This window comes from Papio anubis, chromosome 14 (genome assembly GCF_008728515.1).
Source record: "Papio anubis isolate 15944 chromosome 14, Panubis1.0, whole genome shotgun sequence".
Lineage (NCBI taxonomy): Eukaryota > Metazoa > Chordata > Mammalia > Primates > Cercopithecidae > Papio > Papio anubis.
This window is the reverse complement of record NC_044989.1, coordinates 9,153,753-9,173,247: the sequence shown is the minus strand read 5'-3', so window position 1 is coordinate 9,173,247 and position 19,495 is coordinate 9,153,753. Positions and strand designations below refer to the sequence as shown.

The 19,495-nt window shown below is 45.8% G+C and overlaps 1 protein-coding gene across 7 annotated transcripts in view; it reads right to left on the bottom strand.

The window, feature by feature from the left end:
* ASAP2 (ArfGAP with SH3 domain, ankyrin repeat and PH domain 2) overlaps positions 1-19,495 on the bottom strand; it is a 199,285-nt gene that overhangs the window by 59,445 nt on the left and 120,345 nt on the right. For 5 of the 7 annotated variants that reach the window (XM_021924555.2, XM_021924557.2, XM_021924561.2 and 2 more), the window contains 5 exons: positions 13,868-13,943; positions 13,503-13,589; positions 12,642-12,650; positions 4,037-4,140; positions 3,870-3,939 (listed from right to left, as the gene is read on the bottom strand). In XM_021924555.2, coding sequence (XP_021780247.2) covers positions 3,870-3,939; positions 4,037-4,140; positions 12,642-12,650; positions 13,503-13,589; positions 13,868-13,943 — 346 coding nt within the window. The remainder of the gene's footprint in view (positions 1-3,869; positions 3,940-4,036; positions 4,141-12,641; positions 12,651-13,502; positions 13,590-13,867; positions 13,944-19,495) is intronic. The other 2 variants (XM_021924556.2, XM_021924559.2) reach the window with 1 other exon arrangement.

Below are 19,495 nucleotides of genomic sequence, written 5' to 3'. Positions count from 1 at the left end.
TATTCAGCGCCTTTATTTGAAGTAGGAATAATTATAACGACATAAATGTGCCTACATATTAAAAAATGACAACCATAAGAATGGCTCCACAAAACATACAAGCTGGTCTTAAGCAATATCATCAGCAGTTCTGTTTTACATTAATAACTGTTTGCTATTCAGGTTAAATATTAAGTATACAGATTAAGTATTAGCTAACGGTAAAGCTATTAGACAAATTTATGGGAGAAAGTTCTATACATTAAAATCCTTCCCTGTTGCAATTTGGAAAAATACAGTGTCACCTGGGTGCAGTAGCTCACACCTATAATCCCAGCACTTTGGGAGGCTGAGGCAAGTGGATCACCTGAGGTCAGGAGTTCGAGACCAGCCTGACCAATATGGTGAAACCCCGTCTCTACTAAAAATACAAAAATTAGCTGGGCATGGTGGCGTGTGCGTGTAGTCTCAGCTACTCGGGAGACTGAGGCAGGAGAACTGCTTGAACCCAGGAGGCAGAGGTTACAGTGAGCTGAGATCAGCCACTGCACTCCAGCCTGGGCATCACAGCGAGACTCCATCTCAAAAAGAAAAAAAAACAAATAAAAAAAAAACCAGTGTCATCAGTTAACTGAGATATAGAACAGTTTCATCTAATTCACAAAATACCAGTATTTTCTTGAGAATTTAATTTGAGAAGCCCTAGTTTAGAAAACTCAGGAAGGAATGGTGAAAAAACAACGCAACAGCCTTAGAGTTTGCCACACAGGCAGAGATTATCAGTGATTCTCCATTTTAAACATGCCGTTCTATTTTTTTCTAATTTGTCAGGCTTTTAGAAGGAAGATGCTTTCTTCTTTCTTCATGACTGATCATTTTTTAAAAATTTTAGATTGTGCAAGAGCCGGTGGACATTCCTTCCAGTGTAACACAGCCTCCTGCCCTCAGTGGCGTGGCAATGCTGTGAGTCTGGCAAAGAGGATACCTAATTAGAGTTATTTTGTCCCAAGGATCACTTCTTCCTAGGGCCAGAAAACAGACTTGGCTAAGAGGGAAACTCAACTCGGGCTTTGACCGAATCTCCCGAACGCTATCCTCAATCCTCTGCTCCAATCAGGTACAGCAACTTCATTTCCCGAAGGTTGCCAGCTTCCTGGGAAGGGTTTTCCTACCAGTGTAAATACACCCTGTGTGTTTCCATTCCTTAAAGACCTGCTGCACAGCTGTGTGCCAGGCTCTGCTCTTAGATTTCCACTTCATCAAGTCTTTGGAAATGTGCCCTTTTTTCCTGACTGTACACGAGCACACTCAGCAGCTGCTGGCCAAACAGGTGAGCTGAACAAGAAATCAAGTCAAAACCAAACCAAACCAAACCAAAAGGGCGTCTCTCCATTCTCTTCCTTGGTATGGGCGAACTCACTCTCCCACGTGCAACCCCTCTGTAGATGCAGTCAATACAGAGGGGTCCTCTGGATTCTGACTTCCAGAGCACGCAGGGAAATAGGGAAAAGGTGAGAAAAGGAACACTCAGCCACTGAATGGAGCGCTGGAAAACTACTTATTTTGCTGCATGGCAGCGAGGCAGTGAATCAAGACAACCCCACCTGCCACCCCTGCAGGATGTAGGCAGCAATGGCTGCTAAAGGCAGGAGGAGACCTCTGGAAGCGGAGATTCCCTGGAGAGGGGTTTCCCCTCCAAACACAAAGCACTTATTAAATATGCACGCTGTGTGACGAGCTGAGTTCTCAGCATCCCAGTGATGCCGGTTATAACCGTACTGTCTGCCAAAAACTGGGGCAACCCATGCAAACTTAAAGACAGCTAAGCCTCCATGTCTTTTGAGAAGAAGTTCATGCTATGGAAGTGACTTGAAGTGAAGTTTATGCTGTCAGCAAAGGATTACCAGACCTGTTTTCCACCTGCCATGGAACGAGTCACTACCTGGCTTACCCTGAGGCCTGGATCTAGGGGAACTCTCAATGAAGCAAATACGCCCCTTGACTTCAGAGCGGTAAAAGCGTGAACTAGAACTTAGTTCTTTGACAGTTTCTGCACTGAGGCAGTCAATCTGAGTTCAAACAAACAGCGAGTGGACACCAATTCGAAAGCAGACCACAGAACCACAGGTGTTGAGATCTGGAAGGTATTTAGAAGGGAGCCTAGTCTCATCTAATCTAACATTCCTAATATTAAAGACAGTGATGGCTGGATAAATTTGCTTCCCTTGGTCTACAGAACTCATACCCTCACATCCACGCATGGAAAGAATGTCTTTTTTGTTTTTTTGAGATGGAGTCTTGCTCTGTCTCCCAGGCTGGAGTGCAGTGGCGTGATGCTGGCTGACTGCAAACTCCGCCTCCCGGGTTCAAGCAATTCTCCTGCCTCAGCCTCCCAAGTTGCTGGGATTACAGGTATGTACCACCATGCCTGGCCAATTTTTGTATTTTTAGTAAAGACAGGACTTCGCCATGTTGGCCAGGCTGATCTCGAACTCCTGACCTCAGGTGATCTGCCCACCTCAGCCTCCCAAAATCCTAGGATTACAGGCATGAGCCACCGCACCTACCCAGAACGTCCCATTAAGATCCAAACTGCATGGCCCTGGGGGGGGCAGGGGGTATGGTGGTGATCACATGACCAGTGAAAGGTGGGTTTTGAAAATAGAAAATGACCTTCATTTCCAAGTTCAGAGACACATTCAATCCCCTAGAACAGAGGTCGTCGAGAATCCCTATACTGGGTATATACCATTCTAGCTTCTCTCTCCCTTTCTAAAACGAAGTCGGCAAAAACGAAGGCACCCCCAGAGGAACACAATCCTTGCTGCTGTGACATGCTTCAACTGGGGTTTTACTCTATTCCCTTATTCATAAGAACCTCAGGGCCGTTTCTCTGGACCCCATGTTGAGTGATGACATTTCTATAGGGGCCAGAAAATCCCCTCTGAGCTCTTGCCCAGCTCTGCCTTCACCAGGGGACTGGAGGGACAAGGGGCAGGAAAGACAGTCACTATCATCCACTCACACGCCCAAGGCTGCTGGACTGCATGCACTAGTAGGCCTCTGCTTGGGGAATGGGAATGCAAACGACTCTCAGCATCTCACTAGCAACAAAAAAGCAACAACCTCAGCCTTGAGACATCACCAAAGCTGTTTACTAGTCCATGTGGTTTTCACCAGCTCTGGTCATGCCAGGTGAGGCAACAGTATGCATAATACTGCCATGGAAAGAAGAGTGTGGTGTGGCGGGCTGTGTCTGTGATCCAAGTTCCTGGCCTCTGGAAGCTAGATTGGTAAGGAACTTTATCCTGACTGGCTTTTCATAAGCTCAACATAGAGGGCTCTGTTTTTTCTTGCATGGACTCTGATAAACAGGATGATGGAAAGAGGCCTTAAGATTGGGCACCATATGTTAGATTTTGATAATAAAATTACTGAAATCTCTCTTCTCATGGATTTCTGGTCCCCAGAGTCCTGCCCATTTAAATGTTCTGCTCTTAATAGAAAAGTAGAACTCTTCCCAAGTGAGATGTTTGATTTCCAGAGACAGAGCTGGGTGAGCAGTTTGCTGTTGTGTGCTTTCTAGAGTCATAGGCTTCTCAATAAAGACAACCTGGGTTATCAGTTACTCCTGACTCTGCTAGGGAGTGGAACAAGGACAAGGCTCCACTTGCCAAAAAAAAAAAAGAAAGCAAGCAAGCATAAACAGGCTGCAGGTGCACCAAATCAAGATGGAGGCCAACAAGCATTTCTCTCAGGGAAATTCTTCAAGACGCATCCTTAATACCATAACACACGGAGAACAACTCCTGCCCTCTAACTTCAGAAAGTTCTCCAACACCAACCTCATCAAATACAGCAGACACCATGGATTAAAAGAGAATACTTACGGTACCATGGGATATGGTCAGAAAACCATTTTTAACTGAACATTTCCTTTTCTGCCACACTTTTCGGATCCTTGTGGATAAGTGGGAGAAACAATAAGAGTTTAGACATTTTGGACACATGAGATAACGAACGTACATTTAAACTCTAGCAACACCCCCTCACGTACCCGTCGCTCTTCTTGTAGAGGCTGCCGTTCCGCTCGGTCCCATGTTCCTTGTTTCCCTGAGGCTGATGTAAGCTATAAGCTGTGCTCTGACGAATTTGGGAGTCCTAAAAAATGAAGAGTGTTTTTAATCTTGTCCAGGTCCCAATTTTTAGAAAAGCAGTATGCAAAGGAAACTTATGCCTAATAAGCTTTTTTTTTTTTTTAAAACAACAATAACAACAACAACAAAAAATTGGAGAAATTTCCCCTTCTCAACACAGCAAAAAAAGAGACATCAGATTCCTCTCTAGGAACTGATAAATGTCATCTATCAGGCTGGAGAAGGAAATGTCAGGAAACCAATATCCCAAACTGGCTGAAAGAACGAGCCCTGGAAGTTTCCAGGTTTTATTTCATTATGAGCCTTAACCCCCTGACAATGACATGAGGCTCCCACTATGGCCAGAGTAGCCCTTAAGGAGGGAGGTGATGCAGTGAGTGGAAAGGCAGGGGTTTCCAAGCAAAACAACAAAAGCAGCTTTCCGTCCCTTACTACAGAACCATCACATAAGCTCTCTGCCTCAGTCTCCTTCTTGGACAATAAGAAAAGAATACCCAGTAAGGTCAATAAACAGTAAGGACTCAGTAGGATCACACATATGAATATCAACAAGTATTACACAAATCTTCACTTCCTCACCCCATCAATCTTAAGTAAGGGAGGTCTGACCCTGACCAAGGGGAGCTTAATCACAGACAAGCCATCCACATGGTCAGCTGAGAATCTGATTGAATCTACCACAACTGGGAAACTCCAGCCCAGCAGCTTCTTAAGGCAAGCAAGGACTAGCAATGAACACCCAGGGCTCAAGTCCAGTGTCTGGCATCCAAAAGGTGCTCAACTGGTGTTTAACAAATGTTATCAGGCTGGGCACAGTGGCTCATGCCTGTAATCCCAACACTTGGGGAGACCAAGGTGGGTGGATGGCTCGAGCCCAGGAGTTCAAGACCAGCTTAGGCAACATAGCAAGACCTCGTTTCTACAAAAAATACAAAAGTTAGCTAGGCATGGTGGCAGGCGCTTGTAGTCCCAGCTATGCGGGAGGCTGAAACAGGAGGACTGCTTGAGCCTGGGAGATCAAGGTTGCAAAGAGTCCTGATAGCACCACTGCACGCCAACCTCGGTGACAGAGCGAGACCTTGTCTCAAAACAACAAAAACCAAACAAAACAAACAGTATCAGACACTGTTTTGTAGGAGTGGCCACCAGTGCCAGTGCAGGAAATTCTATTTCCCTGAGACTTAAATGAAATGAGAGGGGAGCAAGATGTGAACAAAGTGTTCACAGGTCAACCAGGAAAGGGCCGAGGTCTGCCCGCAGGTGTTTAATGAGAACTCCTATCCAGTTCATTCCATAATGGGAGAAACAGGGACATAATGAAAGTAGTGGTTTGCTCCAGGCGCAGAGCTCCTTAAAGCAAGAGCAGACAGTGGAATGGAAACCTGCCTTCCACTCTGAGGCTCCCTCCATTACACCATCTTCTCTTCCCAGAGAACAGCCTCAGAGTCTAGGGCCATTCTCATCACTGCCACTGAGCAGCTCACCATCCTTGGAGAACGAAGCACATCCCCAAACGATGAAAGAACTAACGCAGGAAAATCAGTGTGATAGAAGCTGAGAATAAGAGTACTCAAGAACTGAAGAGTCAATGGGAGAAAAGTACAGGAAAAAGTGAGTTTTAAACATGAAGGCAAGAAATGGCAGAGAATCAGGGGAGGATCTTCAAGACAAAGTAGACAGAACACAGAAGACATGGGGAGGCCATGTGGTCAGCAACCAGGGAAGCTGGACAAATACTGCATCTGAGGCAGTAAGGCCTGGGAGTGGACAAGACGGGCTAGAATCAGAGTTTCAACTGCATCTCAAGGCACAGGCAACCTCTTGGATTTCTGACAGTTTGAAAAAAGATTCTGAAGCACAAAACTGTTTAATTTTAATGAAGTCCAGTTTACCTACTGTTTCTTTCATCACTTGTACTATAAGGGTGCTATCTAAGAAACTATTGCCTAGTCCAAGGCCATGAAGATTTATCTTTATAAAATCTCTTCCAAGAGCTTTATAGTCTTAGCTCTTACATTTAGGTCTTTGACTCATGTTGAGTTAATTTTGATTACGGTGTGAGGTAAGGGACCAAGTTCCTTCTTTGCTTGTGGCTATCCAGCTGCCCCAGCACAATTTGCTGAAAAGACTACTCTTTCTCCATTGTCTTGGCACCCTTGTTGAAAATAAACTGTCTCTAAATGTAAGGATTTATTTCTGGACTCTCAGTTCTATTTCACTGGTCTATATGTCTCTCCTTATGCCAGTACCATACTGTCTTGATTATTACAGCTTTGTGGTAAGTTCTGAAATTGGGAAGTGCAAGTCCTCCAACTTTGTTCTTCTTTTTCAAGACTGTTTTGGCGATTCCGGGTCCTTTGCATTTCCACGTGAACTTCAGAATCAGCTTGTCAATTTCTGCACAAAGGCAGCTGGGATTTCTGATGGGGACTGCACCGACTGTGTAGATCAATTAGGGGAGTACTGTCATTGTCACAATATTAGTAAGTCTTCCACCCCATGCACATGAGTGTCTAGCACTGACTTTTTAAACTCTGCCAAAGAAGAAAAACCAAAAAACTCCACGTGAGCAATCAGTAACGTGCTGAGGCACTCTTCATTACTGAACTGACAACCGACCCTGAAACAAGCAGAGCCCAGGAGGGGAGAAATGAACTCATTTCCACAGAAACTTCAAACAGCACTTGTGCCTCTGGATAAACTAGGGCACACGCACATTGATGGGATGAGGATGGTCCCAGTTTCCACATTTTCTCAGAAGGGCAGAACATTGGCACCAAAATTTAGAGCAAATCCAGCCTTCAACGTTGCTGGGAACAATGGTGTGGAAGGAATGTGGAGAAATATTGCTCACCTGTACAGCGTCTCTGTGAAAGACTAAAAATAAACCTGTCAGGAGACTCAACTGCACAACCAAGAAATACGTCTATTGATTTGGGGAGAAAAAAAGCCCTGCACAAAGTAAGTGGTGAAATCATGTGACAACACTGCTAACACTGTTCGTGCCGCGCATGTTAATCAGAGCCATTTTCAGGTCTCACGAACAGGATAAGGGACATTCTTCTCAACAGAATCAGACCCTATGCCAGAAGGTGACAAAGAAATCACCCTGTTTTATTCTTTTCTTTAGACCAATTAAAGCATGCAGGCAAGTCTGAACTAAGCTAGCCTATAAAACTTCACATTTGTAAAAAAGAGGAATAAAATCTGTTTAACATAAAATTGAACTGTTTTAGCGTGAATTATTTCAGCATCCTCCAGGTGACTCCGAGAGGACCCGGTAACAATAGCCTTTGTTGGCCTGACCAGGTGAAGGCCTGACAGGTGAAGGCCTGACAGAGGAAACTGGCCCTTTCACATGACCGAGGTTTTGATTTTCAGAATACTATTCAAGGGAAAAGAATCTCTCCTCCTGGAGAGAAGAAGAACATAAGAAGTAAGAGAGGCCAGGGTGGTCCATGTTGCCCCAATTCCTAGAGACTCCAATGTACTCTCCACTTTCCTAAGAGAGACAAAGACAACCTAAACTCGACTGACAAAGCCTCAATGTGCAGGGACTGTTTGTGTGCCTGAGTATGCAGGGTAAGCGGGCACTTGGTAGAACCTCAAAAGGCTTTCATGAAATTCTATCAGTGTCCAATATCCTCTGTCCTGTGACACCCAGACAAGTTCTCAGAGCTCAGGCATCATCCTTGATTTTAACTTTTCTGTTGCCCTGTGAAGTATGAGCCATTGGGTCTGGCCAACATAGAATCTTCCCAGATGACCAGTAGACTTAGTATTTGAAATCTCCAGGAATGGAAGGCAAAGGGGGATGCTGTCTGCAGTACAAATCTCATAGAGGTTTACAAATAATTTAAGAATCCTTTAGCTAAGACTCTAGGATAGCTTAAAAACCGACATTTTGCCCACTTCTCAGAAAGTCAGTGTCCAGAGAATTCCTGTGATTGACAAGTTTGTCAAGGAGTAATTTCTGGAAGCTTAAAATTTCTCTGCCCAGGAGGGCTGTGATGTCCAATTCATTCCCCATCTTCTGAAGATATGACAGGTGTGTCCACCCACACGGGCACAACAGGGAGCTGGAGGCCTTGCTGAGCCAAGCACTGAGCTACGGTCTAAGAACAGTGCTTTCAAATATCGTTACCACCTATTCTCCATTATTTAAGGGTAAAAGACTCCAGAGAACCAGTTTGATGTGGAATAGATCAGGGTCAAATCCTGGCTTTGATGCCACTGTGTGAGCCCAGCAAGGGCACTCATTCTCTTTCTCTCACAGAATAAAGTTGCGGACATGGCTGGTCGGGCGCGGTGGCTCACGCCTGTAATCCCAGTACTTTGGGAGGCTGAGGTGGGCAGATCACAAGGTCAGGAGTTCAAGACCAGCCAGGCCAACATGGTGAAACTCCGTCTCTACTAAAACTACAAACATTAGCCAAGCGTGGTGGCGTGCCTGTAATCCCAGCTAATTGGGAGACTGAGGCAGAAGAATCGCTTGAACCTGGGAGGCAGAGCTTACAGTGAGCGAAGATCGCACCACTGCACTCCAGCCTGGGCAACAGAGGGAGACTCTGTCTCAAACAAACAAAAAGTTGCAGATATGGGCAAACATTGCCTACCCCGTAAAGTGGTTTGTAAGGATCGTTGGCCACACTTGTAAAGTGCCTGGAAAACCTGAAAAGTGAGGTAAACAGGAAATGTCCTGCAATGGACAGGAGCAGGTCCCTCCTCCCCAAGAGTGAGGGGACCGTGGAATATGATGCAGGCTGGACACAAGAGAGGTGGGTGAGAGGCAGGTGAAGCTGGAAGAGCTGGGTCAGGATTAAGAGAAGGAGCCTAGAGCTGGGTATGACAGCACTTTGAGTCAGATAGGGAGGTGGGAAGAGGGACACAAGCCATGAAGGCATGGGGCCAGAGGACGGACCAACGAGGAGGCTAAGGGATATGTCACACACGACAACAACAGCAGTATCCATTCCTGTTCAACCTCTAAGAGGGCGACACCATGAGGGAAGGCAATTTGGTCACTATGGTATCTTTACCACCTAGAAGCTCAGTATTTGTTGAATGAATGAACGAACTAGTCCCTGTTTATTAAGATAATATGGTAAGTGCTTTACAGAAATGATCTCTTAGGTCTCCTGACAACTCTCTGAGGTTGGCTGTATTATTCCTATTTGACAGACTGGAAGACCACGACATGGAGAGGTCCAGGACTGAGCAAGGTAGGAAGTGGAAGACCCAGGATTCAAATGCCAAGATCCACGCTCTTCTGCTCTGCTATACAGCTACCCAGGCAACCCCGTCGTAGGCAGAAGCGGTCCTCTCCACCAGCCCCACCTGCTGGGACTCTTGCTTGCTAATTCCTGCCAGGCCCCAGGTTTTTTTTTGTTTTTTTTTGTTTGTTTGTTTTTTGAGATAGGGTCTTCCTCTGTGGCCGAGGCTGGACTACAGCCTGTGTGATCTTAGCTCACTGCAACCTCCACCTCCCAGGTTCAAAGGATCCTCTCACCTCAGCCTCCCGAGAAGCTGGGACTACAGGTGCATGCCACCACAACTGGCCAATTTTTTTATTTTTTTTGTAGAGATGGAATCTCACTATGTTGGTCAGGATGGTCTTGAACTCCTGGACTCAAGCAATCCACCTGCCTTGGCCTCCCAAAGTGCTGGGACTACAGCTGTGAGCCACCATGCCTGGCCTGCTAACTCCTAATCATCCTTCGAAGCCCCATCCCAGCCTCTGGGAAGTCATCCCTGATGGCACTTGCCCAGCCTGCACTGGGCAGACACTGCTTCCTGGAGCTGATGTCCACGAGTGCTCTCATCACACTGCGCCCCAATTGCTTCTCTGTCCCCACCCCCAGAGGATGAGTCCCTGAAGAGGTGAGAACCGGATCGTCTTGTTCTGTTGTGTCTGTGGAGCGCTGGCTTAGAGTAACAGTGGAGGAAAGGGTAGCTGGATGTGTGAATCAACAATGAATCCTCTACTGAGGCTGACATGGAGGCCAGAGCCAGGCTACCTAGCAGCTCAGCACTCGGAGAGGCAGGCAGGTGGTCACGGACAGAGATCTCTGATGAAGGCCAGATTTGGGCATGTAAGATACACAAACTCAGAGGCAGAAGAAAATTATGGCGTGGTGAACCTTGGTTGCCTGGGTGGCACAAACTGTTCTACCACATCCTACTAGACAGGATGCTCGAGAAACAGGGAGCAAAGATAACAGAGAGAGACCGACCAACCATACTTGAAATCTGCAGAGGAGAAAACCATGGTGGTTTCAGCACTCAGACCTCTGAGACCATACCCCAGAGCCTGATCCTCCCCATAGAAGCACATAAGTCTGGGCTCTCCACATCAAACAGCAGAGAGCCTGCACACCCGTGATGAGGCTTTGGGACTCCGCCAGCACCCCAGCAGGGTCCGTCCTGGCAGAACTCCATCGGATGGACGACGCGGGATGGGAAAGGCAGGAGGCGAGGCCGATGGGGAGAGAACCCAAGCAAAGATGAGCAGTGCCAACAGGTTTAACTCTGTAGATAGGATCTTCTCCAAAAATCGAACACTGTGGTGCATAGACCAGTCCTCATTGTATAATATTGCCCTATGGGTGGTCACTGCACAAGTTTTCAACTTTTCTCCAAGTATGAAAACCTTCACAAAGAAAAACAATGGAAATACCAATAGTATTCTCCTTACAGAGAGCAGAAAATATCAAGAACAAAACATGAATGGCCAGTGATTGCGAAGTGTGAGGTCACCAGGACCAGAATGGCACACGCTCCACACCAAAACAAAGTTGCATGGTCACAAAGAAACAGCAGCCTGAAGCTACCACACTGGAATGGCCACTCTTCATTCCTTCAATAACTGATGCATGGGATTTACAGGAAGAGAATGAGGAGCACTGGCTTCTACCAACGCTCAACACAGTTTCTTGGGGCATGTTAATTTCTATGAACTGTGATTACACAGGCAGGGTTAGAATTTCTGTAACACTGAATAAAAATCCTCTAACACCTTCAGTTGTCTAAGTCACAGAAGAAAATCCAACCAAAGGAATGACAGCCTAAACAATAATGACCAAATGATCAATTCTTACTGCAAATCTGAGGATACAAAATGGAACCCCCATCATGAAAATCATTTTAAACCAGAAAATGTAGCATATTCACATCTGCTTATTACGTGCAACTGTGTTCAAAGACTGTCCAACTTGCTGAATGCCATTACCTAAAAGCAATGCAGAGCATGATACACAAAAAACACAACACCCCCACAACTAGGAGATTGTTGAGTTAGGTCTTGACAAGGAGCCAACTGGGCAGACAGCCAAAGACGAATAGTAAAGGAGGTTCATTTGATCCCTCTGTGCAATCAGGGGCAGATGGGCTGGTCAACAAAAAACAACAAACTATAAAGAACTTCTGGTCTGTGCTGGTAAATTTGTTATACTTCCCTGCAAAGCTGTAAATAACCAGCTCTCTCACAACAGCCCATTTTCCCAAACCTCCTAATTCTGCACAGCCAAAGCAAACACAGCCTTTGCACTGTGCCCAGAGGGCTATTTGGCCCCAGCTGCTGCTCTGCCTTATTTTAAACCTGAGCTTTGCTTCATGGGTTGGATCCTCCTTCTTAGACAAAGGCAGTTCTCGATCATTTCCAATGGCGCGCTGGGGAGCAGCCACCTTGGACGGCATTCTGGCTCCCGCCCTCACACTACCTCCTCCTCATTACAACTAGGCCACTATTTTCTCCTTACGCCAAGTTCTTTTTTCTTTCTGTGCTTATATCCCATGTTTGGGAACATCAAAGCATCAGAGCCTACGTTCTCTAGACTAGGAGGAAGTCACCGTGTTGCAGGTCATTTCTAGCACTAAATATAACCTTGCTCTGCCAATGTCTCACTTAGTTGACCCATGTTTACCAAAATTCTACTAAATGAGCGCTGTGGCACTACAGTGCGATGGAAGAATTGCTCAGAAGGCAGAGTGGCATCCTCAGGCTGCTGGAGGTACGGCTGGAGAAAAGGCATCTGTGCATTTAAGGCACAGCCAACACTCAAAAAGAGGAAGAGGTTGTGATTCAAATGGGGCTTTCAAACAGGACGTGCTCTGTGAACTCAGATCACTGTGGGCTGGGGTGATCAGAGGCAGTGCTCCAGAGGTGGGGCTTCAGAGGGACTAGAAAGATGTGTAGAATTCAGCCAGTCAGGGGAGAGAAAGGGAGGGAGGGAGGGACCTGCTTCATCTTCACAAAGGAACAGCAGCAAAAGTGTAAACTGTAAACCCAGAAAATATCCACTTCCCTAAGATTTGTGCAAACTCTTCAGCCTTTAATAAAATCTACAACAATGAAAGGTGAGGGGTTAAAATAAAAAATGCTACTAGCCATTAATATATAAAAGGAATATATATGTGTATATATATATATACACACACACACACATATAATGTTCATGAATAAAACATGCAAAATTCTGCAATTTATTAAAATACTGAACTACTTACTCTCCTAGACTTCGGTCACAAAAGGTAAATGCATTTGGGAGAAAAACAACAATATTCAGTTATAGTACAAGAACTTACAATAAAATAGAGCTCACCAAACTGCCAACAGGGAACTTTATGCTCTGTCAAGTAGTTTAGCAATTCCTCTAAAATCACTAGATATACATTTAGACACATTCCTTTTATTGACAAGGAAATGGATTTATACTAAATTCACATTATGATACCCACATTGTAGTGAAAGTATAGTAAAATTATCTTTAAAACTTTTTAATGGCTTTTTTAAAACAAGTCCCCACAACATAAATTGTCCCTGCTGACGTGTTAGCACACAGAGACGTCATTACAGAAAGAGGGAAGTAAGAGAACTAAGGATTTCTGTCTGTCACTACGGAGGCAGCTGTAAGAAAAGCTCATGCCTCATATTGTATAGAACACAACCTCAGGGCTGGCAGAGCCCCAGCTGGTCTCCTGCTACGTGCCTAGGCCCAAAGGGGCAGAGTCCATGTATGTCAGGGTAGGGAAACGACAGAGGGCCAGGTACAGGATAAGTAGCAAAAGGACACATGGTCTCTGTGACGAAGCCACCAAGAGCTCCTTATCTAGCAACTGACAGAGCACAGGGTTTACACACCGCCATTAAGGCCATGCATGTAGTAAATGCTTCCTCCTGAAATAAACATATTTTAAAAGATGGTTTTACAGAACTAAATTGCAAGAATACATTAAATGTTTTCCTGCTGCCTGACACAGCCCGAGCGAACTGTGAACTCCTAGAAGATATGAACTTCATGTTTTTCAGGCCCAAAGCCTCCAAGAATGGGGCTAAAACTGCAATCTTTCAAAATTAAATCCCCTCACCTCTTTCTGTTCAACCTGCAATGCGGATTTCAAAATATCTCGAAGCTGTATCAACTGCCTTCTTTCTTCATCCTGGGCCTGTTTGATCTTTAAAAACACACACACAACAGAACGAATCAGAAAATTAAGACTGAGGTACAGTGAAACGTTGGTGCTCATGGGGCCATTTCCACACAAAGCGACAACTGCCTCCCTCGCTAGTCAAACCTTCCCTCCGACCATGACAGAGGACCGGCGTGGGAACGCCACACTCCACGTGGGCGGCACAGCATGGAAACACAGGATTACACAGAAGCAACATTTAGAGGAAAATGTCTGTTGCATTAAGACAGTTTTAACACCGCGGTGGGAGGGAAGCTACTCACCGTGTGAAGATCTGTAGACAGCGTTTCAATGGAAGGTTTGAGGCTTTCCACGGCTTTGAGTCCATCCTGAAAAAAACTAGCAGGAAAAAGAAGAAACAGAGATGACACTTCACACAGGAAAAAATAATTTTGTCAGACAGATTAAAAAACTTCTTTAAAGTGACTGAAGTCATTATGTAACTCCTGGGGGAAAAGACTGTATGAACAGAACCTTAAAATATCAGGCAAACCAAGAATAAAATGACACTCAAAATTAGCAGGAGCAAATAGAAAAGGAATTGCAATAAGCTTAAGTATTTAAGATTTTTCTCAACCCATATAAAATGAGGCCTTGATTTTCAGTTTATAACGGGAGCGGGTTCTGCTCACAAATGGCAGCAAGGGCTTTGAATGATTTCTTCTGAGCATCCAAACAGAAGCATATGAAGCTAGAAAGGCATGGGGCACAAGTGGAAGACACTAAAGAATGTGCCGCAACATGTGACTGCTACATGGAAAAGAGAAGGAACGCAGAGGCTGGGTGCGGCAGCTCAAGCCTGTAATCCCAGGGTGAGGGATTTGGGGAGGCCGAGGCGGGAGGATCACTTGAGAAAAGGAGTTCAAGACCAGCTGGTCAACACAGCGAAACCCCTAAAAATACTCTATTAAAAATACACACACACAAAATATACAAAAATACAAAAAGCTACTACTCGGGAGGCTGAGGCACAAGAATTGCTTGAATCCAGGAGGCGGAGGTTGCAGTGAGCCGAGATCGCACCACTGCTTTCTAGCCTGGCGACAGAGTGAGACTGCCTCCAAAAAAAGAAAGAAAGAGACAGACACAAAGAAAGAGAGAGAGAGAGAGAAAGAATGCAGAAAAGAACCAAGCAGCTTTGATGGCTACACTCTGTATCTGTGGGGTAGGACACCGTAGATGGAGAACTTGATATTTGTATCAAGAGGAATTTTTTTTTTTTTAAGGCTGAGAACTCAATGCCATGAGGTCACCTATAACAAGTGATTCAGGAAATGCAACAGAGGCTGGACAAGTTTTTCCGCTGCAGTCATGGGCTGGTGTTCAGTGCCGCCTCTGGAGGGTGCTGTGCGTAACCCTTTTGAGAGGAATGAAGAAAGGGCATTTCCATGAGCTAAGGAGAAAGTTCTAACCCATAACAAGGTCTCCAGGGCCCATGTAATGCGGCCCCTGTCTGCAGCTCCAGTCTCAAACCACACCATTCCACTCACTTTGTTTACTCAGTTCCAGACACACCGGCCTTTTCTCACTTCCTCCGTGGCCACCAAGTTCTCCTGCCCCAGGCCCTCTGCACTCCGTTTCTTCTCTCTAAAGGCTTCTCCTAAGGTGTGTCTGCTTTGCCTGGCTGATTCCCACTCATTCTTCAAGTTTTAGGTTAAACATACCCTGGTTAGCCAGGCCTTCCATAATCCCCTACAAGTTATTCCCCTATAAGAGGCCTTCTTATACTTTCTCAGGGCATTTTGCATTTTTCTGCAAAACACTTGTTGCAACTGCAATTATGTATTCATTAGTGTGATGTGTGTGTGAGAGCGAGAGAGAGCGCGCGTGAGCATCTGAAGCCCTAGTAGTGGACAAAGTACCCGCAAAGTGCTGAGAGTACTTCTCGCACAGGACACTGTATTCCATGCATGACTAACTTAATGAATGGATGTACTGTGGAACAACAATATGAATTTGGATTTAGATTTAGAATTCATCTTTGTAATAGCCCAGCCAACCTTCACCATCCACCTACCTGGAAAATCTCCTCCCTCTGATTTTTCAAAGTGCTGACCTTCCCGTACCCTCCTTGAGGCATGTCTTGGCACCCACACACCCCTTCAAAGTGCACTCAGCCCTGGCGTCTAGTGCAGCAAGCTTCAAGGAGGAAGGAGAGGGACACACTATTCCCTCTCCGCATGGACACTGACCTGTCACTATGACGAGTCACTAGAGGTACACAGCCCTTAGCAAATTTCTCATTGAGCCCTATATAGACACACAATTCTCCAAGCTTCACAGAACTTTTACCATCAACATTACCCAATCAAATTTTGTTGTCTATTAAACATTTTCTAGCCTGCCTCGCCAGGCTAGAAGGGGTGTATTTCCAGCCTTTAAAATATGCCTACTTAGAGGCAATCATCAAATCCACCAAGCAGAGTAGCCCCTTTCATCTCTGGGCCCCACACACCGTGCTGGGGCCCCTCCTGCAGCCTTCACGCTACCACATTCCAATGCGGTGTCTGCTGACGAGGTCTGCTTATGACACCCGCTGCTCCCTCCTCTGCGAGCTTCTGCAGCATCCGGGGCTGAGGCTCATCTTGACCATGCACCCCAAGTTCACTGAGCAATAGCTGGTCACAGTGGTTTCCTGCAGGTATTGGCTCAAAGAACAAGTCAATTCAACACTCATCACCTTTCAAACCATGGCTGTCTTTTTTTTTGAGACAGAGTCTCGCTCTGTCGCCCAGGCTGGAGTGCAGTGGCATGATCTCAGCTCACTGCAACCTCCGCCTCCCGGGTTCAAGCAATTCTCTAGCCTCAGTCTCCCGAGTAGCTGGGACTACAAGTGTGCACTACCGCATCCGGCTAATTTTTGTATTTTTAGTAGAGACCAGGTTTCACCATGTTGGCCGGGTTGGTCTGGAACTCCTGACCTCAGGTGATCCACCCCCGTTGGCCTTCCGAAGTACTGGGATTTCAGGCATGAGTCACCATGCCTGGCCAAACCATGGCTGTCTTTGTTTTCTAATGTTATAATGCCCCACTTCGATTGCGCTAGAGTACAGGATCTTCAATGCTCAGCGGCAAAGGCTAGCAAGAGAAGTTTTCAAGATATTCCAGGAACAAGGTTGAGATGAAAATTCCTTCCTTAAATGAAATAAAAATAAAAGAACATGAAGTATTCTTTAAGAACACTTAAAGTGAAAAGGAAAAAAATGAAGAAAAAGCAAAATAACGCATATCTAAGTAGTTCTAAGGGTCAATAGCCAAACCTGAGCCATGGAATCTAGTTTACACAGTGGCCTCTTGACTCTGGCGGAGCACAGCAGCACGCAGAGGCCCATGTCTGCCCAGCAGGGCACAGCACCCACCAGGCAAAGCCGTGCCTTTGGGGACGGGAAACGGAGACTGGGCGTGTGTGACGGGGGAATGAGAGGAGCTCCCACACGTGGAAACATGCACGGCTGTGAGCTCTTCTCTCTCGGCAGCTGAGTTGCTCGGGCTCCACGTTGTATCCTCCAGAACGTGAATTAAGAAAGTCAAAGCTGCTTGACTGATTTGAAGAGCAGGCAGCGTACACACTCTCTCTCATATCCAAAAAGGAAGTAATGGAAGATTCATATTTTTAAAGGTTACTGAGCTCATGTCCATAAAAGGCCAACTACTTCACTTTTCCACAAGTGGTCTGTTGCTACCCAACTGATTGGTTTGGGCAAAATAAAGGGAGGGGAAAAAAGGAAATCCCAGAATAGCTTCTTCTTAAAAATAAAATATCAGCAAGGAAGCGACCCACTTCCTAAATTGCCTGACATAAGAACTGAAGAAGTAATTTGCATGCTCATCACAAAGTTAGAATTTTGAGTCTCCATAAAATAATTCATCTTGAAAACTATACAATTTCAAGGTCTTTTCCACCCTCTAAGTAGAGATGAGCTGTCTTTTAAATTTTTTTAATATAAATTCATGGGGTACAAACGCAGTTTTGTTATAGGCCTGGTGGTCAACTTAGGGCTTTCAGGGTATCCAACACCAGAATAACATACATTGTACCTATTAAGTATTAATAATTTCTCATCATCCCCACTCCCCTCACCCTCCTGAGACTCTGTTGTCACTCTGCTCTCTACATCCATTGGTATGCCTTTTTTAGCACCCACTTAGGAGTGAGAACATGCGATATTTGTCTTTCTGTGGCTGGCTTGTTTCACTTAAGATAATGACCTTCAGTTCTATCCCTGTTGCTACAAAAGACATGATTTCACTTTTTTTTTTTTTTTTTTGAGACGGAGTCTCGCTCTGTCACCCAGGCTGGAATGCAGTGGCCGGATCTCAGCTCACTGCAAGCTCCGCCTCCCGGGTTTACGCTATTCTCCTGCCTCAGCCTCCCGAGTAGCTGGGACTACAGGCGCCCGCCACCTCGCCCGGCTAGTTTTTTGTATTTTTAGTAGAGACGGGGTTTCACCGTATTAGCCAGGATGGTCTCGATGTCCTGACCTCGTGATCCGCCCGTCTCGGCCTCCCAAAGTGCTGGGATTACAGGCTTGAGCCACCGCACCCGGCTACAAGTGCTTTAGAAATGCAACATCATCAAAGCTGTATTAAGAATTCCAAAGCAGAGCTCAGTTCAATTCCACAGCGCAATTCACTGCTGCAAATATGCGCCAGGTAAATGCGCCACACACTGCAGATATAAAACAAATCAATGACATGGCCTCTTCCTTAGGAGTGTAGAGTTCAGCAGCACAGAGACACGAGGAAGATGTCATCATGGAGACAAGTAGAGGTGTGGCGGCAACACAGGAGGAAGAAAAGGCAAAAGGAAGAAGCATTGCAAAGCAGGAATGATCCATGAGCTGGGTCCTAGGAGGAACAGAAGACAGGGAGGGCACAGAGGAAGGAGGCCTTCTAGGAAAAGAAACAATTGTGTACAAAGGTAGGTCGCTGGCGGCATAGCCTGCTCTGGGAAGGTAAGCAGACAGGCGAGGCAATTCCACAAGGAAAAGATTTCTCGTCAGTCCACACCTTTCACTCCCACTGTCACGAGGTCAGCTGGGCCATCGTCATCTCTGGGCTGCACAGGGACAGGAGCTGTGTTTCCAAGCAATTGCCCACATCTACCCTTGTCCTATCTGGTTCCTTCTCCGCAACATGCAGAGTAATCTTGTTACAGCCGAGAAGCTTCCTGAAGCTGCTTCTAACCAACACCACTGTCTCTCTCCCCATCACTGTTTTGCCTTTTCATAAACTCAGTTAAATATTGGCTCGTGCTTCCTACTTGCCTCCCCCATGAGACCCCAGGGTCCGTGAAAGCAAGAACTTTGCTTTCCTCCTTACTGCATCACCAAAACCCCTAATAGCACCTGGCACATCACAGGAGTGCAAACAAATGATCCTCTGCTTCAATCTCTTCAAGAGCTTCCCAACACATTTGGGATAAAATCTAAAACCTTTTGCAAGAGGTCTGGGGCTGTCCACATCCCTAAGGCTTTTCTATGCAGTTTCGTTTCAGGCCACTCTCCTTTTCACTGAGCTGATGTCACCTTGTCCTTTTTCCTGCCTGAAGACCTAGACCCTGCCTGGAACGTTCTTCTCCCACTCCTTATCTGCTGGCTCCTACTCATACTTTAGATCTCAGATCCATGTCTCCTCAGGGAGGTCTGCCGCTCATTCAAGAAAGAGCCGAGTACCTACTGTGTTCCGGGCACCGCGTGCTGGCTGTTGGAGACTGTATCAGGTAACAAAATAGAAAAACAAAAACCAAAAAACCCTACCTTAAATCTTTATCTATATCAGGTCCTTCTATTATATTCTTTCTTAGATTCCTATACTTTAAAACACTTTTGTAAACATCTAATTAGAAATTCATCTCTTTCAGTCCAACTTCCCTACTTGACTCTTCGAGC